The sequence below is a fragment of the Nerophis lumbriciformis genome, linkage group LG02 (genome assembly GCF_033978685.3).
Source record: "Nerophis lumbriciformis linkage group LG02, RoL_Nlum_v2.1, whole genome shotgun sequence".
Taxonomy (NCBI): Eukaryota; Metazoa; Chordata; class Actinopteri; order Syngnathiformes; family Syngnathidae; genus Nerophis; species Nerophis lumbriciformis.
Window position 1 is genome coordinate 48,513,064 of NC_084549.2, and position 24,031 is coordinate 48,537,094.

The following is a 24,031-nucleotide window of genomic DNA, read 5'->3' on the forward strand; positions in this document are numbered from 1 at the left end:
TGCGTGAGAGCGTGTAGGCAGCTGAGCACTAATGACAACTTTTTTCCCCCTACTGTTGGGGATGGTGCTAAAGCAAGAAGAAGAGCACCGGCGCTCAGACGGCTTTCAAGAGAATGTCGTCTGCAGGAAAGTAAGAAATCAGGGAGACCTGAAACAACAAAGTCAATGTCTGCTTCAGAACATCTGCGATAAAAAGGATCGGTTCCAAATCCTTTCTACCTTCACGACGCATCCTCCCTGCCATTGTTGACAGAGAAATGGGGTCAAAGATAGGCAACGTTCTGCAGCTAAAAAGCGGAGGCCGACGTTTTTTTGGTGGATGAAAGAATGAAACTTTCTGCAGGTCTGAAGGGGTCCTGACTGACCAGTGAAGCACGATCAATCGCTTCTCTCAATTCGTTGTGGTGGAAACAATACCTGGTCCACGTCCCCAAAGCCTCTTAATGTATTCACGGGCAAATGTGTGAGGCAGCGAAACGACTGCAATCAGCTGAACTCTGATTATCTGGAGCTCATCTACCCGCCCGATGTCTGCGCCAACACAATAATCGTCCGCTTTCTAAGACACCCAAGATCATTGGTCAGCGATAATAGGCGTCCTCGCTGAGGTGACCAAAGTGTTTTCAGGAACATCACACAGCTGACGCCGTCGGAAGGAGCGCTTTACAAACTTCCAACGCGTATTTGTCTCCACTTTTCTTTCTTGCAACCTGGACAAAGGAAGGGGAGGAAAAAAAAAGAGGCGGACGAGCTGCGAGTCGGAGAGGATAAACCGAGCATGGAGGTCAGGTACAGCCAAGAGACGGAAGGAATGGTGCGGAAGAATGGACTTACGGACAGCAAAAACGCAAGGGACTCACAGGACACTTTGTCCAAAAGCTTCGTCAAGGAGCAACACGGCGCTTTTTCCTCCACGGGAACTCTGGACAACTGTGAGAAGAACAGATGCAGCGCCGCCGACCCGGATTATTGTCGGAGAATACTTGTGCGAGGTAAACTGATCGGGTTTTCTTCATCTGCAAATCAGACATTAATTTGTTGTTGCTTATTTTCTTACACTTTTATACCAGTTAATATAATTTTTCATCACAGATGTACACCCCGACTAGAAAAAAGTATGTGTCTGTGTGGATGTGTGTCCGACTTTTTGAACAGTTAATACATCTTTTTGAATAAAATAAATTGGTTTAAAATGATTGAAACTAAAACTGTAATTACATTTTTCTTCATAACAAACAATTATTTTGGAGATAGTTTGTGAAATAAATCAATAAAAAAAAAGAACAAATAATAATAGAATTAATATTTTGTCGTGTGCTAACATTACAGCGTTTCTGTCTTAGTATTATTTTACAATACTGTGTTTAAATGACACATTTTCATTAGCAACATGAAGTAAAATTGTGTTGTTTTTTTGTTATCAAAATGTAATATTTTGATACGTCAATGATTTAGTATAGTCATTAAATGTTGGTATTGTTGCATTTATTTCAATATGATTCAATAATATTTTGAATAGTTTGATATTTCAATGATATACTGGAGGCAGTAACATTGTTGCATTTCTTTCAATATTATTTATTAAAAATATTTGTTCAGTGCACATTAAAATGTATTTGCAGAGTTGGAATATTAGCACACACTCTAAAGGTTGTAAATATTGTTAACCTCCAAGTTTTAGTCATAGCAGTCATTTAGTTTTTTGAAGCATTTTTAAATGTAAAAATTGTCAATGGCTACACTTATGGTTATGAATTTATACATTCCAAGCCTGCATTAGATGACTTTTATTGACAACATTTTAATGTAAGATCATAAACAATGGCACAAACACAAAATAATAAAAAGTAAAAACAGTAAAATCACACACAATATATTTGTATGAACAAAATACAAATAATCTAATATTTACAAAGAACGTACAAAAATAAAACAATGTAAACACACAAAAACAAAAAATAAAAACAAATAAAATAATCTCAGAAAAACAATTAAAAGAAAATAAAATAAGATCACAAAAATTAATAAAACAAAGTAAAAAAAAAAAATCCCAAAAACAAACAAAAATAAAGTAAGATCACAAAAAACTAAACGGCTAAAATAAAACAAAAGATCACATAAACAAAATAAATATAAATAAAGTAAAATCATATGGAGCTAGCAACAAGAAGGAAGATTGCCGTTTGATGAATATTGTAATTAATGATTGTGATTGTTGCAGATGCCAAAGGCTCCATCAGAGAGATTATCCTACCAAAGGGTTTGGACTTGGACCGTCCCAAGAGGACGCGCACCTCCTTCACTGCCGAGCAGCTCTACCGGCTGGAGATGGAGTTCCAGAGGTGTCAGTACGTGGTGGGAAGAGAACGAACAGAATTAGCTCGCCAGCTTAACCTGTCGGAAACTCAGGTAGGAATTCTTTCGGGGTTCTTCTAATGAAATATCCTCAATGTGTATGTATCAACATGACAACTACTTCATTTCATGTTATGAACACATGTTTGTTTAGTAGAGACAAATCATTTCAAAGGTATTTTTTTGTAAAATAAACATATTTTCATATTTCCTTTTTTGAGCCACTATTATTGGAAAATAACATACACAATTATTTAATTTTTTATGTTTTTACTTAATTGTGGCTTCAAATTAGAATAGTGGCGTACAAAGTGCTGCTCGGGGGCCATTTTTTTCACTGGCCCTCGACATAAAGTAAATAATTTAATTATCAATTATTAATAATATACTATGACACTAAGTCGCTTTTTCAGCTATAATAGAAATATATGATGATGGTTTTATATTGGATTACTTTTAGCATTTTTTATGTATAAAATTTCTCTCGATTCTTTCATTTTGATGTTTGCAACCAATGGTGAAAAGGTAACAGCCCTGTTTTAAATTCTTATATAGGATTTCATATTTATTCATGTCTTTTTTAAATTATTTGAGAATTGTATTTACTGCGCTATAACCTCCTGTCTGTCTTTAGTGTTTAATTTCAAAAGTCATCAAGCTAAAGCAGCTAAGAAGGTTTTGTATAATGGAGATTGAATATCACATTTAGCAGTCGAGAGGAATGCGGCCATGACAAATATGGTGGCGAATATGTGCCAGCAGTTCGCCAGAGTTCAAGCTTATTACTGAAATGTCTTTGCACAAAAAAAAAATATTGTATTTGGATAAAACTCAAGACGAATGCGGTATTCCCTTTAATAAAGTAATATATATATATATATATATATATATATATATATATATATATATATATATATATATATATATATATATATATATATATGTATTAGATAGATAGATAGATAGATAGATAGATAGATAGATAGATAGATAGATAGATAGATAGATAGATAGATAGATAGATAGATGGATGGATAGATGGATGGATACAGAGATAAAATAAAGACATATTGTAGAATTAATTTTAATAAAGTTAAAAAAAGATATTGTATTTAAATAAAATACAAATACAAATGAATTCCAACAAAGAAAGAAAATGTTTTTTACTTAGATAAAGTAAAAACAAATGTAGGATTAATTTAAAAAAGTTGTATTTAGATTTTTATTTTTAAAACACAATGGAAGATTACTTTCTATTAAGTAAAGAAAAAGAGTATACATTTTATTTAGATCAAGTTTGAAAAATTTTAAATTAATTTTGATAAAGTAAAGACATTTTGTTGTTTTTTAGATAGTGTTAAAAATAATGTTGGATTAATTTTAATAAAATGAAAAAAAAATAAAAAATTTAGATGAAGTAAATAATATGTAGGATTGATTTTAATTAAGTAAAAACTATTTCATTTGTACTCAAAAGCATAATGTAGGATTTATTTCAATAACGTAAATATTTTTATTTTATTTGGATAAGGTTCAAGAAAATAATGTAGGATTAATTTTAATAAATAGATACAAAATAAGTGTTTATTAAGATAGAGTTTTAAAATATAATGTAGGTTTAATATCAATAAATACATAAAAATAATATGTTATTTAGATAAAGTTTAAAATAATAATGTAGGATAATTTCAATTACGCAAAAAAAAAGATTTTATTTAGATAAAATAAAAAAAATTATGACGGAGAAGCTAACAGTTTTGGCTCCAAACTCGGCAATTTTGTCAAAAGTGTGTTGCAGTGTTCATTTGCCACCTGTAGCTAGTTTTTTTGGGTCATATTTTAAAAATAAATTTGAAGACTTTATGTTCACGTTACAACATTACAAAGAAAGTTTAACGCACTAACACTGGAAATCCAATTCAAAGTTAGCATAGCATTAACATACAGCAATTAACAAATATATACCTGCACACAGTTATCCATCCATTATTTTGTATTATACAATACAAAGTAGAAATACATTGACGTGAATTATTATTTCTTCAATATTATGTCTAATTCTAGTTATTGTTTGAATTACTGAACATAAAAATAATGGTTATATTTAAGGAAAAAGAGCTATTTTGTGTGTATTTGGCAAATAAATCAAATAAACATGTTTTGGTATAAACATGTGTTTGATGGCAACACATACATTTATTAAATTACTTATATTCGATTGTTTCATGCCAACCTCAGTGGAAAATCACTCAAATGGACTTGATGCGATTAAAAACATTCACGGACGGCTAGAAAGAGAAAACTTTTCATCTTCTCCAGCAGAGAGTAGTAGTCATTATCATTTATACATACAATGAAATGTGAGACATTATGAAGAAGGATTAGGGAAAACATAATCATCATTAAAATAAAGTCTGGACACGTTGTGTAAATTGTTTATTTCAATTAAAAAATTCAATATCCTTTGTTTAACCAGGTAAAAACGCATTGAGATTAAAATCCGTATTTAGTACATATAAACATAATTCATTCATAATTAGTTTTTAATATTTACATTATAAATATATATATACATTTTTATTTTATTTTTATTTATTTATCTTTAATTTTTATTTATTTATTTGTATTTATTTATTTATTTTATTTTTTATTAAATCAATTAAAAATAATGACTCTGATTGACGATTTATGTATGTAGTTATTACAATAAATACAAATCAAATTTAGAAAAAAAACAACTAACAATTAGTATTTATTAAATGTGTACTTTTAATCAGATCCTAATTAAAGAAAAACAGTGCAATGTATGTCCATTAAATATATCCACAGGAAATGTATTTAGTGTGTTGTAAATGAAAATATAATAAAGAAAAGTAAAAAATATCAAATGTTTTTGTGCTGCCTGTAGACAGCCTTTATAACGTGATGTTTTTTCAATTTCAATATTTTATTATCTTTATATATTAACCTACAATATGACAGAGTAGGTTATGAAACCGTGATGAGTTTTAATGGAACTAACAACCTTATGTGTTTATTATATATGAAGAAAATTGTACGAAAGCTTTGTTGAAATTAGAAAATAATATTCTAAGCCCTTACAATTACAAGTTGTGTCATTGTATTGCCATCTGTTTATTGAAATCATATGATTACATTACATTACATTACTCTGCAAAAATGCATGCATCTTTTGAAGTAAACTATTCATGACAACTGCCATAAAAAAGCATTGACCTGTTGTATAAATCCCTTTTCATCATGTATGATTATCATTTGTATCCATCTTCAAAAATATTTATAAAAAAAGAGGAGACAATGATTAAAAAGCTTTGATGAAAGAGACAAAAGTTTAAATTTTTAATTTGATTCATGTTTTTTCTTTAATTTTTTCTCTTTTACAAAATGAAAACCATTTAAAAAGCTTACATTTTTCTGTTTGCTGCCCTTGCTGGGAAAAAAAAATCAGCTTTTAGAAGCCAGATGTGAGGGTTTTTTTCCAATACATTTCTACTAAATGACTTTTTGAATCGTTGATTACTAAATTGACATCTACAATATGTAGTATCTGTCTACAATTTAGAAAGTATTTGTCTACAAGAAACAGTCTTGTATGTATCAACAATACAAGTATTTGTCTATGATATATTGTATACAGTGATGTTTAGAAATATATTTCTGTACAATACATTATACAGTATTTGTGTAAAATATACAGTATGTGTCTACAATAAACAGTGTGTGTCAACAACGTATATAGTATGTGTCTACAATATACTGTCGTGTTTGTCCAGATATACAGTATTTGTGAACAATATACTGTAATTGTCAACAATAAACACTATGTGTGCACAATATATACAGTATTTGTCAACATAATACAGTATTTGTTTACATTATAAATTATTTGTCTACAATAAACACAGTATTTTTCTACAATATATACAGTATGTGTCTACAATAAACAGTGTGTGTGTGTCAACAATATATATAGTATGTGTCTACAATATACTGTAGTGTTTGTCCAGATATACAGTATTTGTGTACAATATACTGTAATTGTCAACAATAAACACTATGTGTGCACAATATATACAGTATTTGTCAACATAATACAGTATTTGTTTACATTATAAATTATTTGTCTACAATATATACAGTATTTTTCTACAATATATACAGTATTTGTCTGAAATATACAGTATTTGTCTACACTATACAAAGCATTTATGTAAAATTTGTGTCATGCTGTTTTCAAAATAAGACTTTTTCAATGCATTGTTGCACATCATGGATCTGTGTGTGCATGTGTGTGTGTGTGTGTGTGTGTGTGTGTGTGTGTGTGTGTGGGTGTGTGTGGGTGTGTATGGGTGTATGTGTGTGTGTGTGTGTGTGTGTGTGTGTGTGTGTGTGTGTGTGTGTGTGTGTGTGTGTGTATTGGACAATGTCACCTTGAAGTAATGCCGCATTGAGTGAAAGCGTGATGGGGGTAAAATAATAACATACTCTATGTTTGCCTTAATAGTACTTTGCCATCAACAATTTACCATTGAATATTTAATGGTTGTAAATGTTTCATATATAATATAAAGCTAAATCAAAAACAGGACAATCCCAATAAAAGTAATTTGTTATAGGCTATAATACCTCAAGTGGATGTACCATCATTTGATTATTGATATTTCATAGCGGTATTATAGTCATATCATCAACACTGCATTCAACATACAGCCTCAAATGTAATCCAAACCATGTTTTAGTCTTCAGTGTATGCACATACTTTTTAATGTACATAAACTGCAGTATAAATGTCCATCCATCCATCCATTTTCTACCGCTTGTCCCTTTCGGGGTCGCGGGGGGTGCTGAAGCCTATCCCAGCTGCATTCGGGCGGAAGGCGGGTTACACCCTGGACAAGTCGCCACCTCATCGCAGGGCCATCACAGATAGACAGACAACATTCACACTCACATTCACACTCTAGTGTTGCCATCAACCTATCCCCAGGTGCATGTTTTTGGAGGTGGGAGGAAGCCGGAGTACCCGGAGGGAACCCACGCAGTCACGGGGAGAACATGCAAACTCCACAAAGAAAGATCCCGAGCCCGGGATTAAACTCAGGACCTTCGTATTGTGAGGCACATGCACTAACCGATGTACCACCGTGCTGCCCGCAATATAAATGTATATTATAAAATTTACTTTAAAATTAGGGATGTCAAATGATAATGTTTTTATTTAGATAAATCACATTTTGGAATTTGGAATAATGATGATTAATCGAGCGTGATAACTCGCTTGCGAAATTTAAATTTGCTTAAGAAAAAAGCCCAATATTTGTACACGATTGCAATTTTATTGTCATAATGTCATCCAGCAACACTTTTAAATGTTGTACTTGTTTATTTGCACAAAACCTGGGTACAATTTAATCTAAAGTTCTTTCAGACTGCATTTTGGAGGGAAATTTGCCAGCGAGCACACCAGTGACGTGCAGTCAGGGAAGGCAGGTGCCATCATGGAAAGAAAAAAATTTTAAAAAGAAAAAAAATTAATTAAATTGTTATATGTATCCAGTGATTATACTATAAAGTTATTTTCCATTTAACTTCACCAGTTTTAGATTATTTGTATTCAAAATCGCTGAATTTTCACATTTGCCGTTCAAATACTGAGAAGACTCCCCCCAAAATGGATTAACTCGCTGGAATAAAATAGACAATATAACATATATCCATAAACGTGGACGCATGTGAAAAAGTGCAATATATTTATCTGTACAGTAATCTATTTATTTATTTATATATATTTATATATATCTATTTATTTTATATATATAATATATATATTATTTATATATATATTTATTTATTTATATATGCACCTTATTGCTTTTTTATCCTGCACTACCATGAGCTTATGTAACGAAATTTTGTTCTTATCTGTGCTGTAAAGTTCAAATTTGAATGACAAAAAAAAGGAAGTCGAAGTCGAAGACGAAGTCGAAGTCTAATTCGAAGAGACTTGCGGTGATCAGCAGCCAGTTGAGCCTCACCATGGATTGCGCAATGACTCGACTTACTGCTGGCCTGCTGTGCAGTGAGACCGTATTGCTATATGAATTATATTATACATTTCCATAGTTTAGTTAGCTGAGGTATATAATGTACAGTGTATTTTGTCAACAACTGTATGTGTGTAACGTATTTCTTGTGCTGAGCAATCATAAAACGGCTGCGAAGACGCACTGGCTGAGGCTCGCAGTAATCCCGCCTCATGGTGGTAGAGGGCGCTAGTGATCCTAGGGATCATTTTTGCGACTACTCGGCTGCAGAATAAGTGACAACAAGCAGCAACAGTAAGCGATCGTTTATTTTTTCCTCTCGCCTGGACTTTTAACATGGAGGATTACATATCTAAAATAAAACAGTTTTCTAAACTGGACTTTCAATCAAAGCAGGAGGTAATAATTAAAGGAAGATCTCCATCGAGACATAGAGACTTTTAAAATCGAAGAAAGATAAGGAAGACTTCTTTAAACAATTTATCGATGCTTTTGTTCAGAAGGAGCGGCGCATGGCCTTCATTTATAAGTAAAGGTAAGACCATAATAACGTTTTTTTTAAAAATTAAATGTCTTTTTTTGTGCGCTACAGTTTGTATGTGTAAAGTTAAAGTTAAGTTAAAGTACCAATGATTGTCACACACACTAGGTGTGGTGAAATTTGTCCTCTGCATTAAACCCATCCCCTTGATCACCCCCTGGGAGGTGAGGGGAGCAGTGGGCAGCAGCGGCGCCGCGCCCGGGAATCATTTTTGGTGATTTAACCCCCAATTCCAACCCTTGATGCTGAGTGCCAAGCAGGGAAGAATGCTGGTATGAGCTTTTAAACATAACCCCTTAACTGCTGCCAATCAAATGGTGAATTAGATACTCTTTAGGGTTCATATGTTTATAAATCTGACTGTGATGAAGTCAGTGCCTCACCAGCCATGAACCTCACCGCACGTCACTGGAGCACACCATTCGGAGTCTCCTAACTCATTTTTGTACTGACATATGCATTAATCTGATCACTGAAGGTAAAGCACTTGAGGTAAAAAAAAGCCTGTACGGTCAAAATAATTGATTAATCCAATGAGTTAACTCGCTAATTTTGACAGCCCTATTTAAAATACAAACATTATATAAAATATATTATGTATAATAGTAAAAATACAATTAATATTATATACATCTACTGAATATATGTGTGTATATATATATATATATATATATATATATATATATATATATATATATATATATATATATATATATATATATATATATATATATATATATATATATATATACACACATATTTGAGATTTATCAGGTATAAGATGTATGTGACGTACGTTGAATTTAATTTATAATCAGTATCGGATTAATACAAACCTGATGAGATAGATATGTTCCTATTATTTCCACAAATATGTTTCTTTTTCTGTTAGTTAGATGTCAGAAATAGGACTAGGCACGAGTTATACAATTTTAGGTCTGACCTGGATCACCGTCTAGATTCAGGTTTTATTTAATGCTCCATTCACACTGTCATGATTGGCATCGTGGGATGAAACTTGGAGCTGTCCTGGTGACCGTTTTACATCACATCTGATCTTGACATGAAGCGTGGCCATAGTGGCAATCAATTTTCAAATTTCAAATTTCTGTCTTGCTCTGCGCATCGAGTTGCATCAGAACTTATCAGACTCGACCAAACTCAGTGCCTATTTGTGTTCATCAGTATCAACTTGAAAAACCCTCTATGAAAAATGTTCCATCATGCTGAGTTGCGATGTGACACAATCTGTTACACACTGATTACATAAAAAATGTGACGACCTGATACAATGACATCACTATCATATTCGCTTACATGTGCTCCAAACTGCCTCATGAGTGCTCTTCTGGACTTTCTTTCTGACTTTTTGAGTAACTCTTTCTCTTTTTGCCTTAGGGCAGTGACGTAAGCATATATAATGTAAATGTGATATTGTCTTCATCAAGAGCTCATGCCATTGTGGATGTCCTCAACAAAATTAACAATGACCAAACATTTGCCTCTTTTATATACCAGGTATCCAATCTGCACCCAACATTGTTTCTAATTGCAACAGAACGTAATTGACCTGTGAGAATGTACCAAGCGCATCAAATCGGCACTCCAATCGGCACTCCAATCGGCACTCCAATCGGCACTCCAATCGCATAGGATCCCTTCTGAAAGGGTCGTTCATCGCTTCAGAATCACCGCCAGATTTTATCAGAACTTGTCAAATCGTGTTCTGAAGTGACATTTGACACAAATACCATGGCCATCTTCGAGTAGGCAATCGCGGCAATCGCACAACAATGGGAACAGGGCTTTAAGGATTCTTTACTACAAAGAAATAGGGCAGAAGTTTAGGTTTTTTTTTCATGCTTATCTAGTTTATAGCAGAAGACGGTGGTTCTGTCATTTTCAAAGTGAGGAAATAAGTTTTTGGACACACGAGAACTTTAAAGGATTTAAAAAGAGAGGCATTAATAGTTATGCTTTTCTTGACAATTTTACTACTGTTCCATCCATGCATCCATCCATCCATCTTCTTCCGCTTATCGGGTCGCGGGGGCAGCAGCCTAAGCAGGGAAGCCCAGACTTTCCTCTCCCCAGCCACTTCGTCCAGCTCCTCCTGGGGGAACCCGAGGCGTTCCCAGGCCAGCCGGGAGAGATAGTCTTCCCAATGTGTCCTGGGTCTTCCCCGTGGCCTCCTACCGGTCGGACGTGCCCTAAACACCTCCCTCGGGAGGCGTTCAGGTGGCATCCTGACCAGATGCCCGAACCACCTCATCTGGCTCCTCTCGATGTGGAGAAGCAGCGGTTTTACTTTGAGCCCCTCCCGGATGACAGAGCTTCTCACCCTATCTCTAAGGGAGAGCCCCGCCACACGGCGGAGGAAACTCATTTCAGCCGCTTGAACCCGTGATCTTGTCCTTTCGGTCATGACCCAAAGCTCATGACCATAGGTGAGGATGGGAACGTAGATCGACCGGTAAATCGAGAGCTTTGCCTTCCGGCTCAGCTCTTTCTTCACCACAACGGATCGATACAGCGTCCGCATTACTGAAGACGCCGCACCGATCCGCCTGTCGATCTCACGATCCACTCTTCCCTCACTCGTGAACAAGACTCCGAGGTACTTGAACTCCTCCACTTGGGGCAAGATCTCCTCCCCAACCCGGAGATGGCACTCCACCCTTTTCCGGGCGAGAACCATGGACTCAGACTTGGAGGTGCTGATTCCCATCCCAGTCGCTTCACACTCAGCTGCGAACCGATCCAGTGAGAGCTGCAGATCTTGGCCAGATGAAGCCATCAGGACCACATCATCTGCAAATAGCAGAGACCTAATCCTGCAGCCACCAAACCAGATACCCTCAACGCCCTGACTGCGCCTAGAAATTCTGTCCATAAAAGTTATGAACAGAATTGGTGACAGCCTTGGCAGAGTCCAACCCTCACTGGAAACGGGTCCGACTTACTGCCGGCAATGCGGACCAAGCTCTGACACTGATCATACAGGGAGCGGACCGCCACAATAAGACAGTCCGTTACCCCATACTCTCTGAGCACTCCCCACAGGACTTCCCGGGGTACACGGTCGAATGCTTTCTCCAAGTCTACAAAGCACATGTAGACTGTTTGGGCAAACTCCCATGCACCCTCAAGGACCCTGCCGAGAGTATAGAGCTGGTCCACAGTTCCACGACCAGGACGAAAACCACACTGTTCCTCCTGAATCCGAGGTTCGACTATCCGGCGTAGCCTCCTCTCCAGTACACCTGAATAGACCTTACCGGGAAGGCTGAGGAGTGTGATCCCACGATAGTTGAAACACACCCTCCGGGTCCCCTTCTTAAAGAGAGGAACAACCACCCCGGTCCAGAATCGCGTCGAAGCCGTCCGGAAGTCATTTTCAATGGCTTCCCGGAACTCCTACCATGTCCGAGTTTTTGCCTCCGCGACCGCTGAAGCCGCACACCGCTTGGCCTGTCGGTACCTGTCTGCTGCCTCCGGAGTCCTATGAGCCAAAAGAGCCCGATAGGACTCTTTCTTCAGCTTGACGTCATCCCTTACCGCTGGTGGACACCAGTGGGTTCTAGGATTACCGCCACGACAGGCACCAACCACCTTGGGGCCACAGCTCCAATCGGCCGCCTCGACAATAGAGGTACGGAACATCGTCCACTCGAACTCAATGTCCAGCGCCTCCCTCGTGACATGTTCAAAGTTCTTCCGGAGGTGGGAATTGAAACTCTCTCTGACAGAAGACTCTGCCAGGCGTTCCCAGCAAACCCTCACAATGCGTTTGGGCCTGCCAGGTCTGTCTGGCATCTCCCCCCACCATCGCAGCCAACTCACCACCAGGTGGTGATCGGTAGAAAGCTCTGCCCCTCTCTTCACCCGAGTGTCCAAAACATGAGACCGCAAATCCGATGACAAAACTACAAAGTCGATCATGGAACTGCGGCCTAGGGTGTCCTGGTGCCAAGTGCACATATGGACACCCTTATGTTTGAACATGGTGTTTGTTATTGACAATCTGTGACGAGCACAAAAGTCCAATAACAAAACACCACTCGGGTTCAGATCCGGGCGGCCATTCTTCCCAATCACGCCTCTCTAGGTTTCACTGTTGCTGCCAACATGACTCCCCCAGTAGAATGAGAGAATCACCCGGGAGAGCACTCTCCAGTACATCCTCGAGTGAATCCAAAAAGGGTGGGTACTCTGAGCTGCCGTTTGGCGCGTAAGCGCACACAACAGTCAGGACCCGTCCCCCCACCCAAAGGCGGAGGGAAGCTACCCTCTCGTCCACCGGGTTGAACTCCAACGTGCAGGCTTTGAGCCGGGGGTCAACAAGAATTGCTACTTCAGCCCGTCACCTCTCACTGCCGGCAACGCCAGAGTGGAAGAGAGTCCAGCCCCTCTCAAGAGAACTTGTTCCATAGCTCTTGCTGTGCGTCGAAGTGAGTCCGACTATATCTAACCGGAACTTCTCCACCTCACGCATTAGCTCAGGCTCCTTCCCCCCCAGCGAGGTGACGTTCCACGTCCCAAGAGCTAGCTTATGTAGCTGAGGATCAGACCCTCAAGTGCCCTGCTTTCGGCTCCCGCCCAGCTCACACTGCACCTGACCTCTATGGCCCCTGCTATGGGTGGTGAGCCCATTGGAGGGGGGACCCACGTTGCCTCTTCGGGCTGTGCCCGGCCGGGCCCCATGGGCGCTCGCCATCGTTCCCCACCTCCGGGCTTGGCTCCAGAGGGGGGCCCCGGTGACCCACGTCCGGGCGAGGGAAATCTGGGTCCTTTGTTCGTGTTCTTCATAGAGGTCTTCGAGCTGCTCTTTGTCTGATCCCTCACCTAGGACCAGTTTGCCTTGGGAGACCCTACCAGGGGGCATAGAAGCCCCCGGACAACATAGCTCCTGGGATCATTGGGACACGCAAACTCCTCTACAGCGTTACGGTGGCAGCTCAGAGAGGAGCTTCCACCTTAACGTACTACTGTTATGAAATAAAAGGGATTATTGGTATTAGTTTGTTGATATTTCTTTGTATGATATATTTTTTACATTTGTATAGTGTTTACAACTAAGTTTTTAAAAACCACTAAAGCAACCATAAAATGTATTGTTTAGTAGTAGTTGTAGCAGTTGAGGCCGAGGGCTCGGGAGACCATTGATGGTCCTGTTGACTGTGGTGTGTGCGTGCCAAAGTCGTGCTGCTATAAGTAAAAACTGGAAGCAGAAGGGAGTCGTAAAGCAACATTTTGAGGTAGGTAGTAGATATGCTGGCCTTAGGTCAAGAGTGAAGTCACCAGAGGTGGACATGGTTGATCCCAGGTAACAGAACTCCTGAACGAAGTCCACTTCTTATCTGGGTTTCCTCGTGCTCCCTGCACAAACAACTGAATCTTTATCTTTGACCAGAGATGATGAGTGGGTTGTCCAGGAGGGAAACCAGGAGTGCTACGTCATCGGCATAGTCCAGGTCGGTAAAGGTGTGATCGGTGCTGAAGTCAACCCCAAATGTCGAATTATGTATTGTGCAGCCCACTTTATAGTCAGTCGCGGTGAGGAACATGCAAGGAGTCAGAAGCAACCTTAGCGGACCTTTGCAGTCAAATCAGCCAGACTAAAGAGTTGCCTGAAGAGGTCCACAGAGCAGTGGTCTAGGGTATTATAGGACTTTTTGATGTAATTGGACGTCACAATGATTGGTTGGCCGTACTCCTGCTGCTTCTTGCTGATGTGGCAGAGGGCAAAAATATGCTAAATGGTGGATCTGGCAAGGTTGAAGCTGGCCTGCTGGCGTCTCCATGCTAGTAGTAGGTAGTAGGTTCATATGTTTTAAAAGAACCCAGGAGAACTCTTTGTTAGCAGTGGAAAGGAGGTAAGGAACCCTTACCTGTGAAGAACACTGCTGCGGAATCACCTTGCTCTTCCAAATGTCGGTAAAAAGGCGATGGAGAGGTTTGTGCCAGGAGTTGACAGGTCAGTGAGGATGTTGGATGTTGCTGTATTGTTGTTGTTGTGGATGGAGTGCGTCTTTGTTGTGAAGGAGTAAGTCTGCTTGATGTCGACACATCTGACCATGTCCTCGGCTGCGCTGGCCATGTCCTCCAAGAACATGGTTTAATCGCACTGCAGGGACCAGCGTCTTTCACAGTGAAGTTCAACACACTTGCAGGAGCACCTCCCGGCCTATGTCCATCGGGTCCAGGGTTGGGTGTCAAGATCCACTCCAGACGGTGGAATCTTCTGTAGCCAATTCAATCCCGGGAGAATGACCAGTCTGTGTTGACATCACCGGTTGGGGGAAAGACTGATGACTTACATGTGGCGATTTTGTTGATGAGAGTATGGTGGTGGTCTGGTACTTGGAGCTTTCCCCCTGTCAATTTTACGAGGGCCAAATATGTTGTTGGTAGCAGGCTTGTCAGTGGCATTGTGGTAGACACGCACATTGGAAACGGCAGAGTAAAAGCAGGTAGCCGGGATGTGGTCAATCTCCTTCTTTGAACTGCCGTCGTTGCTGTACCACGGTACATGATGAATGTCCTTCCGTTGGAAGTGCATCTTGGATATACGTAGTCTATGCCACATGCACGTGATCTCCATTGTCATTCCTCATGCCGTACCCATGAGCCCTGTCCACCGCGCTGTAGTCTGTGCCGTCACCAAGTCTGGTTCCGAGTTTGTAGGTCCAGGTGGGGTCCAGGTAATTTTTCATACTTGGACGGTCCGTTGTTTTCTCTTGTCGTTTGACAGCCAAGGACATTTTTTTAAATATCAGATCATTGTCTCCTTATTACAGACTTTTTGTGAGCCACCAAAGGCTATTGTGGTCAATGCGAACAGTGAAACACCGCCCGAGGAGATGCTGGCGGAAATGTGATGTGAAGTCCACCACAGCTAGCAGTTCCCTCCGTGTGGTGCAGTAATTCTGTTCAGTTTTGGACAGTTTGCGGCTTCCTTAGGCGAGCACACGTTCCACGTCCTGCTGAACATGTAAGAGGACAGCGCCGATGCCAACGTCGCTGGCGTCTGTGTCCAGTATCATGTTTCCTTAGTCAAGTGGGAACCCCAGGATTAGCGCCATTGTTAGCAGACTTTTGAGTTAATTAAATGCATATCTCAGACCAAAAAAACTGGGCGTGTTTCTTGGTCAGTGTATAAAGGGGCTCTGCAATGGATGCAAAGTTTTTAACGAAAGGTGCAAAAAGAAAAAGAAAAAAAGAAAAAGAAAAAAGAAAGGCCAACAATGCGGCGCCATCTTGAAGCGATCACAGTGTTGGCAAGTCCTGCACCTGTCGGACTTTGTTGGGGTCAGTAGCCACACCGTTTTCTGAGACAATGTGACCCAGGTAGGCCACTTGGCGGTGGAAGAGGCAGCACTTTGATGGTTTAAGTTTCAGTTTGATCTGGTGGAGACAACTGAAAACCTGCTGAAGCCGCTGTAGAATCTGTGGAACGTTGCTGCCCAGAATGATGATGTCAACAAGGTAGGTCTCCCACTGCATGCCTGCCAGCACAGCGCTGTAATGTCACCAGAGCGTTACACAGTCCAAATAGTGTGACATTCCATTCAACAGTCCATTTTTTGGTGCAGAATGCTGCTGCTTTGCATGCTCTTGGGGTCAGTTCAACTTGCCAGTAGTGGGCCGCAAGGTCCAGTGTGCTGAACCACTTGGCAGCAGAGAGGGTGTCTTGCGCATCCTGGGTGCGAGGCAGAGTATATGCATCTTTAACTATGCATTCATTAAGGCCTCAATAGTCTATGCTGAGACAGTATGTCCCATCTTTTTATGTACCATCACTATGGGCGATGCCCAGCTGCCGTTGCTGCAGTGAGCCACTCCTGACTCCAGGCTGTTGTATCTGTTGGTCAGCATCCTGTTGTGTCTTTGAGGAGTTAAAATATGGCACCTCTTCTCTGAAAAGCATGATCTGATTAGTTCTAAAATCTAGACGGGCCTGGGCTTGGGTGAGGAATGAATGGCCTAGGAGGGCCTCGTCACCAGCTATATTCGTCACCAGCTATATTAGCAACCAAGAAGAGAACCTGAAGGTTTTTTGTTCAGGACAATGATGTGGGCTTTGCCGAGCACAAGTATATTGCCAGGCCCAACGATCAGGGTCTGCGCGACAAGCGACTAAAGATGAATAGCGTCATATTGATGCAGAGGAAAAACACTATTTCGCGCTCCACTGTCCAAAACAGCACACACTTCTAGCCCATGCACAACAATATGAATGCTCATTTCTTGACCTTGGACTTTGAGGTGAAGTACAACAGACATTGAGCTTTGAGGGGTCCTGGTTGAAGTTTGAGCTCTAGCTGTTCTTCTTGGCAATTTCTCTTGATGTGACCAAGGCCTGAACAGTTATGACACTGAGTCTCATCCCATTGCTGGGGGACTCAGGCTTAAAACCAGCTGATGGAGATGCTGTAATAGGCTTTAATTCCTCTTCTGTGGTATCCTCTCTGATCACAGCAGCACAGGGTCTCCGCTCAATCATGTCACGAGCTCCGGAGCACATGAGGCCCGCAACATATGATGCTGCTCGCTTTGTGGATCTATAGCGACAGGCAATGTCAAAGGCTTGGGCTAGTGGGGTGCTGCTTTAAGAGCTTCTGTACAGTCTTGCGTTCCCCAGAGCATTAGTGAACACTTCAACTCCAAAGGCATCCTAAGGCTATTGACACCCTGTCATAGAAAACATCGCTAAAACGTGAAGAGCTTCACCTGGTTTGCAGATACGTTGCCTTAATTCAATAGCCACCGCAGCTGCATGCTGTGAAGAGGGGCTAAAGGCTTTTCCACCTCCCCCACCAGGCGGTCAGTAGTCCCACTGGGCTGACCTGGGGTTTCTGTGGATGATGGCCCCAGCTTCACCAACCACACATAACTTTAATGGACAGCCATTGTCTTTGTGGACCAGTAGGTAGCTTTCCCACAACTTTCAAACCTGTGCAGGAACTCCTTCCAGGGTGTGGTGCCATCATACTGACCAGGTCTCAAGGTGGGGACTCGTTCTCTCTCGGATCATAGTCATCCTCACTCTTCGAGGAAGGCTGATGCAAAGCAGAGCATAGCTTCGCTCCTTGTGATTTTGGCTCCTCACTTTTGCGAAAACAGGTGAGAACATGAGTTGATAACATTGGCTGTCCTCCACGGAATTGATGAAAGTGCTAAAGAAGTTGGGTTGAATGAGCTCACATGACGCCTTGACCGCTGCATGCCTCATTCCAACAGGCTCGTCTTCAGATAACAAGCTAAAAATGGCATAATAACTTGTATTTTCTTCGCCCATGTAGTCTGTTTCCCCTTTCACATCACCGTTGTTTATCGTCACAAACAAGTTGGACTTCGAATAGCCGAAATCACGCGGGCTACGACGACTTGCATCCGGCATCTTGGCTAGCTCATGCAAATAAATTAGCTTCTCCGCTCTTTTTTTTTACCACCCTTTGCTCACCACTGCTGTTCCATTTGCGTGGGAGGGTCCCTTTGTGGTCGCCAATGTTACACCTTTCCTGCTGTTTGGCTCCCAGACCGGAGTCTAGTATGTACTGTAGCGGTCTAGTATGTACTGTAGCTCCTGCCGTATGAGCCGTCCCGAAATCTACGTTCCAAGAATGCTGGCTTATTGGTAAATTTCAGAGCCCAAAAAAAGTCTGCATGCTCTAAAGCATGGGTGTCAAACTCTGGCCCGCAGGCCAAATTTGGGACGCTACACGGTGTGTGTGTGGGGGGGGGTTTGGTGGTAGCGGGGGTGTATATTGTAGCGTCCCGGAAGAGTTAATACTGCAAAGGGTTCTGTGTATTTGTTCTGTTGTGTTTATGTTGTGTTACGGTGCAGATGTTCTCCCGAAATGTGTTTGTCATGCTTGTTTGGTGTGGGTTCACAGTGTGGCGTATATTTCTAACAGACTTAAAGTTGTTTATACGGGCACCCTCAGTTTAACCTGTATCGCTGTTGATGAAGTATGCGTTGCATTCACGTGTGTGTGCGTACAGAAGCCGCACATATCTTGTGACTGGGCCGGCACGTTGTTAGTATGGATGAAAAGCGGACGTGACGACAGCTCGTAGAGGACGTTAAAGCAGTGCCTTTAAGGCACGCCCTCAAGACTGTGGTCCGGGTGGACTACGAGATGTATTGACTGATTAACACCTTCCTTCGATAATGAGGGATGCCTCAGCTCAAAGCCTGAGCCCCGACATTAATGAACTAGCATCCAAGAAAAGATGTCAAGTTGGCTTGGGTACATCAGATGAGATCAGTGTGTTGCAAACGGAGCAGTTTAAAGTCCTGAATGGTTGATTTATTCATCGTTATTTTATTTTCACATTTATTAGCCTGTGGAAAAAGTTAATGTTGATATTTACCTCAGAAGGCTGCAAATAGAAAAGAGGCATTCAATTTTTATTTAAATTGTTGTATTTGATATGCCATTGATATTTTTTAATTATTATTATTATTATTTGAAACTCGATTTTGCATGTCACTATAAAGTTATATAAGCCTTGCTTGTTCAATGCAAAACTTGTTTGGGTCTCTATTAAAAGGTTAATTTGTTCAACCTTGGCCCGCGGCTTTGTTCAGTTTTAAATTTTGGCCCACTCTGTATTTGAGTTTGACACCCCTGCTCTAAAGCGTTTTTTATTCTGGCTCCAGTCCTCTGGAATCCCCTTCCAGAAACAGTTAGAGATTCTTCCTCAGTAGAGGCATTTAAGTTCCACCATAAAACTAGTTTATATATTCTGGTTTTTGGATAAATGCTGTTTAGACCAGAGGTTTTCTTTTCTGCTCAGTCCACCTTTTCCTGCATGGAGAGGATGTCAGGTGGTCACGGATCATTTCTGCAGCGGTACCAGTCTGGAAGAGACACAAGCTGTTCCAAGTCGTGACCTGGGATGGACTTCTCTTCTATGCTCAGCTGGTGATGTCTCTGCGCTGCCGACTTGTCTACATGGATGAAGATCCCCCTTTGACCCTCTGCTGGTTTCCCGATGGAGTGGACTCTGACATAATCTATTAATGTAAAATTCAATAATTGGACCCACCCACTCAATTGTAGTTAGTCACCTGTAGTGGGGTCCCCACAGCCGTGACCCCTTCCCACGGTTGCCTCATTTTCCCAGCTTGGGCTTTTAAAGTTTTTTCTTGCCCAATGTGGGTTCAGATCAGGGGATGTCGTTGAGGTTTGTAAAGCCCTTTGAGGCACTTGTGATTAAGGGATATATAAATAAATTGTGGTTGATTTATTGAGTCTATTATGCTTATAATAATGATCTACAAATTAGAAGCAATTTACAAAAAGGATTTAATGATCTTTAGTAAGTACTGTAAAAGTATCGGTATTGACAATATTAGCTCAGTATTAACTTGGTATTGCCCTCCTCTACTAAAATAATACACACATTTGTAATTTGAATATGATAATTTAATTCTAGCTGCTGTGAAAATGTGTTTTGCACATGAAAGGTATGAACATATTCATGAAAATGAAACAAAAAATTATGATGTGATGTGGATAATTCTGGAAAGACTGAAAGATGAAGTGTCTTTGTGTCCAGGTAAAGGTGTGGTTCCAGAATCGTCGCACCAAGCAGAAGAAGGATCAAGGGAAAGACTCGGAGCTCCGCTCTGTGGTTTCAGAGACGGCAGCAACCTGCAGCGTCCTCAGACTGCTGGAACAGGGTCGGCTGCTCACACCCTCAGGCCTGCCGAGCATGCTTCCACACTGTGGTAACGGCACTCTGGGCACGGCCCTTCCCCCGACCTCCCTTAGCTTGGGCGGAAATAGTGGTGGCGGCGGGAGTAGCAGTGGCCCTGCCGGGAGCAGTCCTCCTTTACCCTCAGCCACAAGCTCAGGGACGATGCCGGGTCTGCAGAGCTCGGCGGCAGCTCATGGCCTCTTTAGCTTCCCCATGCCGTCCTTACTCAGCGGTGTTGCCAACCGCATTTCCTCTAATCCGCTCTCCATGGCCAGTTCACTAGCTGGCAATCTGCAGGAACTGTCTGCACGCTACCTGAGTTCTTCTGCTTTCGAGCCTTACTCGCGGACCAACGCCAAAGAAGCCATGGACAAGAAGAATGTGGAATGAGGCTTTGTGCTCATGTGGAACTCTGCGTGTTTCCTCTGGGAATGTTTGATGGTCCACTTCATCTGTCTTTGTATTGGCCAGTGTCTCGTCTGTGTTTCTGTCAGCTGCAAAGAAGACCACACAACCTTCGGAACTAAAATGTTCACTTTCTAACCCATAAGAAGCCTCAACTGCTGTCTCACCTCAAGTGATGGACATATACCTGTCTTTTAAATTCTACAACTCAACGTTCATTTTATTCATCACCATTCTCAAATCAAACCAATTTTCTAAACATGTCATTTGGCAATAGACTAGAGTGCTTTCAACAATGTCTTGATATCTTTTCCCCCCCAAATTGTTTGATTCCACGGGAAGTGTTGGTCACTGATGGGCTGCTTTACCACCAGACTTGTTAACGACATGTTGCACCTCAAGAACAACCTAATTGTGACCACAGAAATATAAATTATTACTTCAGGGTACAATTTTAAATGGTTCTGTGACCCAGCTCGTACTTTAAAAAAAATTGTGTTGCGAAACAGCGCTGTCCATTAAAATGAATTACAAATCATTTTAATTTGTGCTTGCCCCTCAAAACATCTACATTTTAACATGTACCATGCTTTAAAAAAATAAATACACATTTTTAGATAAGAAATATTGTATACAAAAATAATAGAATAGAATGGAGTACAGACAAGTACAGTAGTTGTATGAAGTAATTAATAATATTGTACAGCACCTTGGAGAGTGGACTTCTAAGGTATTTCCTTCCAGCTGCTTCTCCGTCAAACACACCATCAGCAGCTCATCCATATTTTCATGGATACATTTTTCCACCGGATACTATTTTAACATTCTTGGTTGGTGCTATCGAGTCATTCTGCTTCAGTATAGTGCAGGCTCGCAGTAATACGCTCCAACTGTTTCACCAAGTTAGCGAGCTAGCTACACGCTCTGTCATGTTTTTGTTGATTTCTTTCTTTAATTCATTGAATATCAAACACTTCTTCTCCTCAGTAATGCCCTTCACACTCACTTTCTTCCTTCCATGGTTGGAAAAACAAAATTGAAATCTTAAAGTTTAAATAAGCTAATGCTAGCAAGTAAGACCAGATGTTTTGATGGAATCTTATGAGATTCACTGTGAAATTCGCAACGCCAACTAGTGGTGGGGACTCTCGTATTTTAACTCGCAACCCAAATTTTTGCTCACAGCATAACAATTAGCTGAGGAACACATTGTAACCCAAAAAAGGTATAAAATGAGACAGTCGCATCCCGATGTACACTGTACTAATGAAAAGCGCCTGCTTAAAGGGGCTGTTTGCAACACACAGTATATCCCACCCTTTCACAGCTTCTCGTACTTAATGACGTAATTACATACATACTGTATGTAACACATGCACGCGCATGAGCTTTAGGTGTTGATAGTTAATAATAGCAGTTTGGATAGCGAGCGTTAGTTGTCATTAACTTTTTATTTTTATTATATTATTTCCTATCCTAACAACAACATGACTGCAAATTGTTTGTCGCTTCTCTTGGACTGCTTTTATATGTGTGCACGTGCTCACTGCGCGTGCTCACTGCGCGTGCTCACTGCGCGTTCGTGTTGTCGAGACCGGGTGAGTAACAGCCGTAAACACCAGTCATTTTAATCAGGCTGGTAATTTTTATAATTACATAAAGGTCCTGAGTTCAATCCCAGGCTCGGGATCTTTCTGTGCGGCGTTTGCATGTTCTCCTCGTGACTGCGTGGGTTCCCTCCGGGTACTCCGGCTTCCTCCCACCCCAAAAACACGCACCTGGGGTTGTCTGTCTATCTGTGTTGGCCCTGTGATGAGGTGGTGACTTGTCCAGGGTGCCTACCGCCCGAATGCAGCTGAGATAGGCTCCAGCGACCCCCCGCGACCCTGAAAGGGACAAGCGGTAGAAAATGGTTGGATGGATGGGATTAAAAAATAGCTTTTGGAATTGATCTCCCTTACCAGACGGATGGCCATTTTGGGTGATAGCACTCCACAAAACTGTATGGAACACATTTGAACATCTTTAAAGTGTTGTGGTTTCTTATGGGTTCATGATTTTTAAGGTTTTCATTATGATCTTTATATAAAAAAAAAAGGAGCTACAAAAAGCAGCTCACAGTGTGAAAAGAAGTCGAGAAGTAGGCATGTGTGCAATTATTAAATGATGTTGAGAGGTAAGCTGAGTACATGACAAAGTTACCTGTTCACAGTTGTTTGTACTTTCACTTGAAAGACACTTAAACAAAATTCTACAACGAAGCAGAAATTTCATTCATCGTAATAATAATAATAATATTAATAATTATAATAATAAGTCTTTGTCCTCTCAGTAGTTTGTTTCAACACGTCATTGTAGTTAACCTTACTTTTGATCATTCTTCTAATTTGTGACTTCATTGTGAGTTTTGCTGTGTTGTCTTGAAGAAAAAAAGCTTTGATTATGTGTTATGTGCTGCTTGAACTTTGACCTCCGACTTTAATGTACTGTACAAGAAGTACCGGATTTCAACTGTTATTCTATTGTAAATTATTCATTTTAATATTGATGACATAACCGATGTCTTGGGAAAACGAAGAATGTGCTGATGGATTGAGGGATCAATCAAAAGCTTTTTAGTGCTGAATTGTGTGCTTTGTAACATGTGCTGTCTAATATTTGCATATATATACATATTTACAGTATACATACATATATATGCATATATATATATATATATATATATATATATATATATATATATATAGACAGTATGCATATATGTATTTATATATGCTGTATATATATACTGTATATATATACTGTATATATATATATATATATATATATGTATATATATATATATATATATATATATATATATATATATATATATATATATATATATATATATATATATATATATATATATATATATATATATATATATATATATATATATATATATATATAT

At 40.1% G+C, this 24,031-nt stretch overlaps 1 protein-coding gene across 1 annotated transcript; it reads left to right on the plus strand.

The window, feature by feature from the left end:
* The first annotated feature begins 763 nt into the window (after positions 1-763).
* On the plus strand, positions 764-23,723 carry vax1 (ventral anterior homeobox 1). Its single transcript, XM_061967015.1, has 3 exons — positions 764-992; positions 2,222-2,409; positions 20,533-23,723. The coding sequence occupies exons 1-3, from the start codon at positions 779-781 to the stop codon at positions 21,061-21,063; spliced, it is 933 nt and encodes a 310-aa protein (XP_061822999.1). The 5' UTR covers positions 764-778; the 3' UTR covers positions 21,064-23,723.
* Positions 23,724-24,031: the final 308 nt, after the last annotated feature.

Bases quoted from the DNA above. Each gene is read 5' to 3' on its own strand.
- vax1 (XM_061967015.1), top strand. From the start codon at position 779: ATGGAGGTCAGGTACAGCCAAGAGACGGAAGGAATGGTGCGGAAGAAT. The intron at 993-2,221 runs GTAAACTGATCG...TGATTGTTGCAG, and splicing joins TCGGAGAATACTTGTGCGAG to ATGCCAAAGGCTCCATCAGA. The intron at 2,410-20,532 runs GTAGGAATTCTT...CTTTGTGTCCAG, and splicing joins TTAACCTGTCGGAAACTCAG to GTAAAGGTGTGGTTCCAGAA.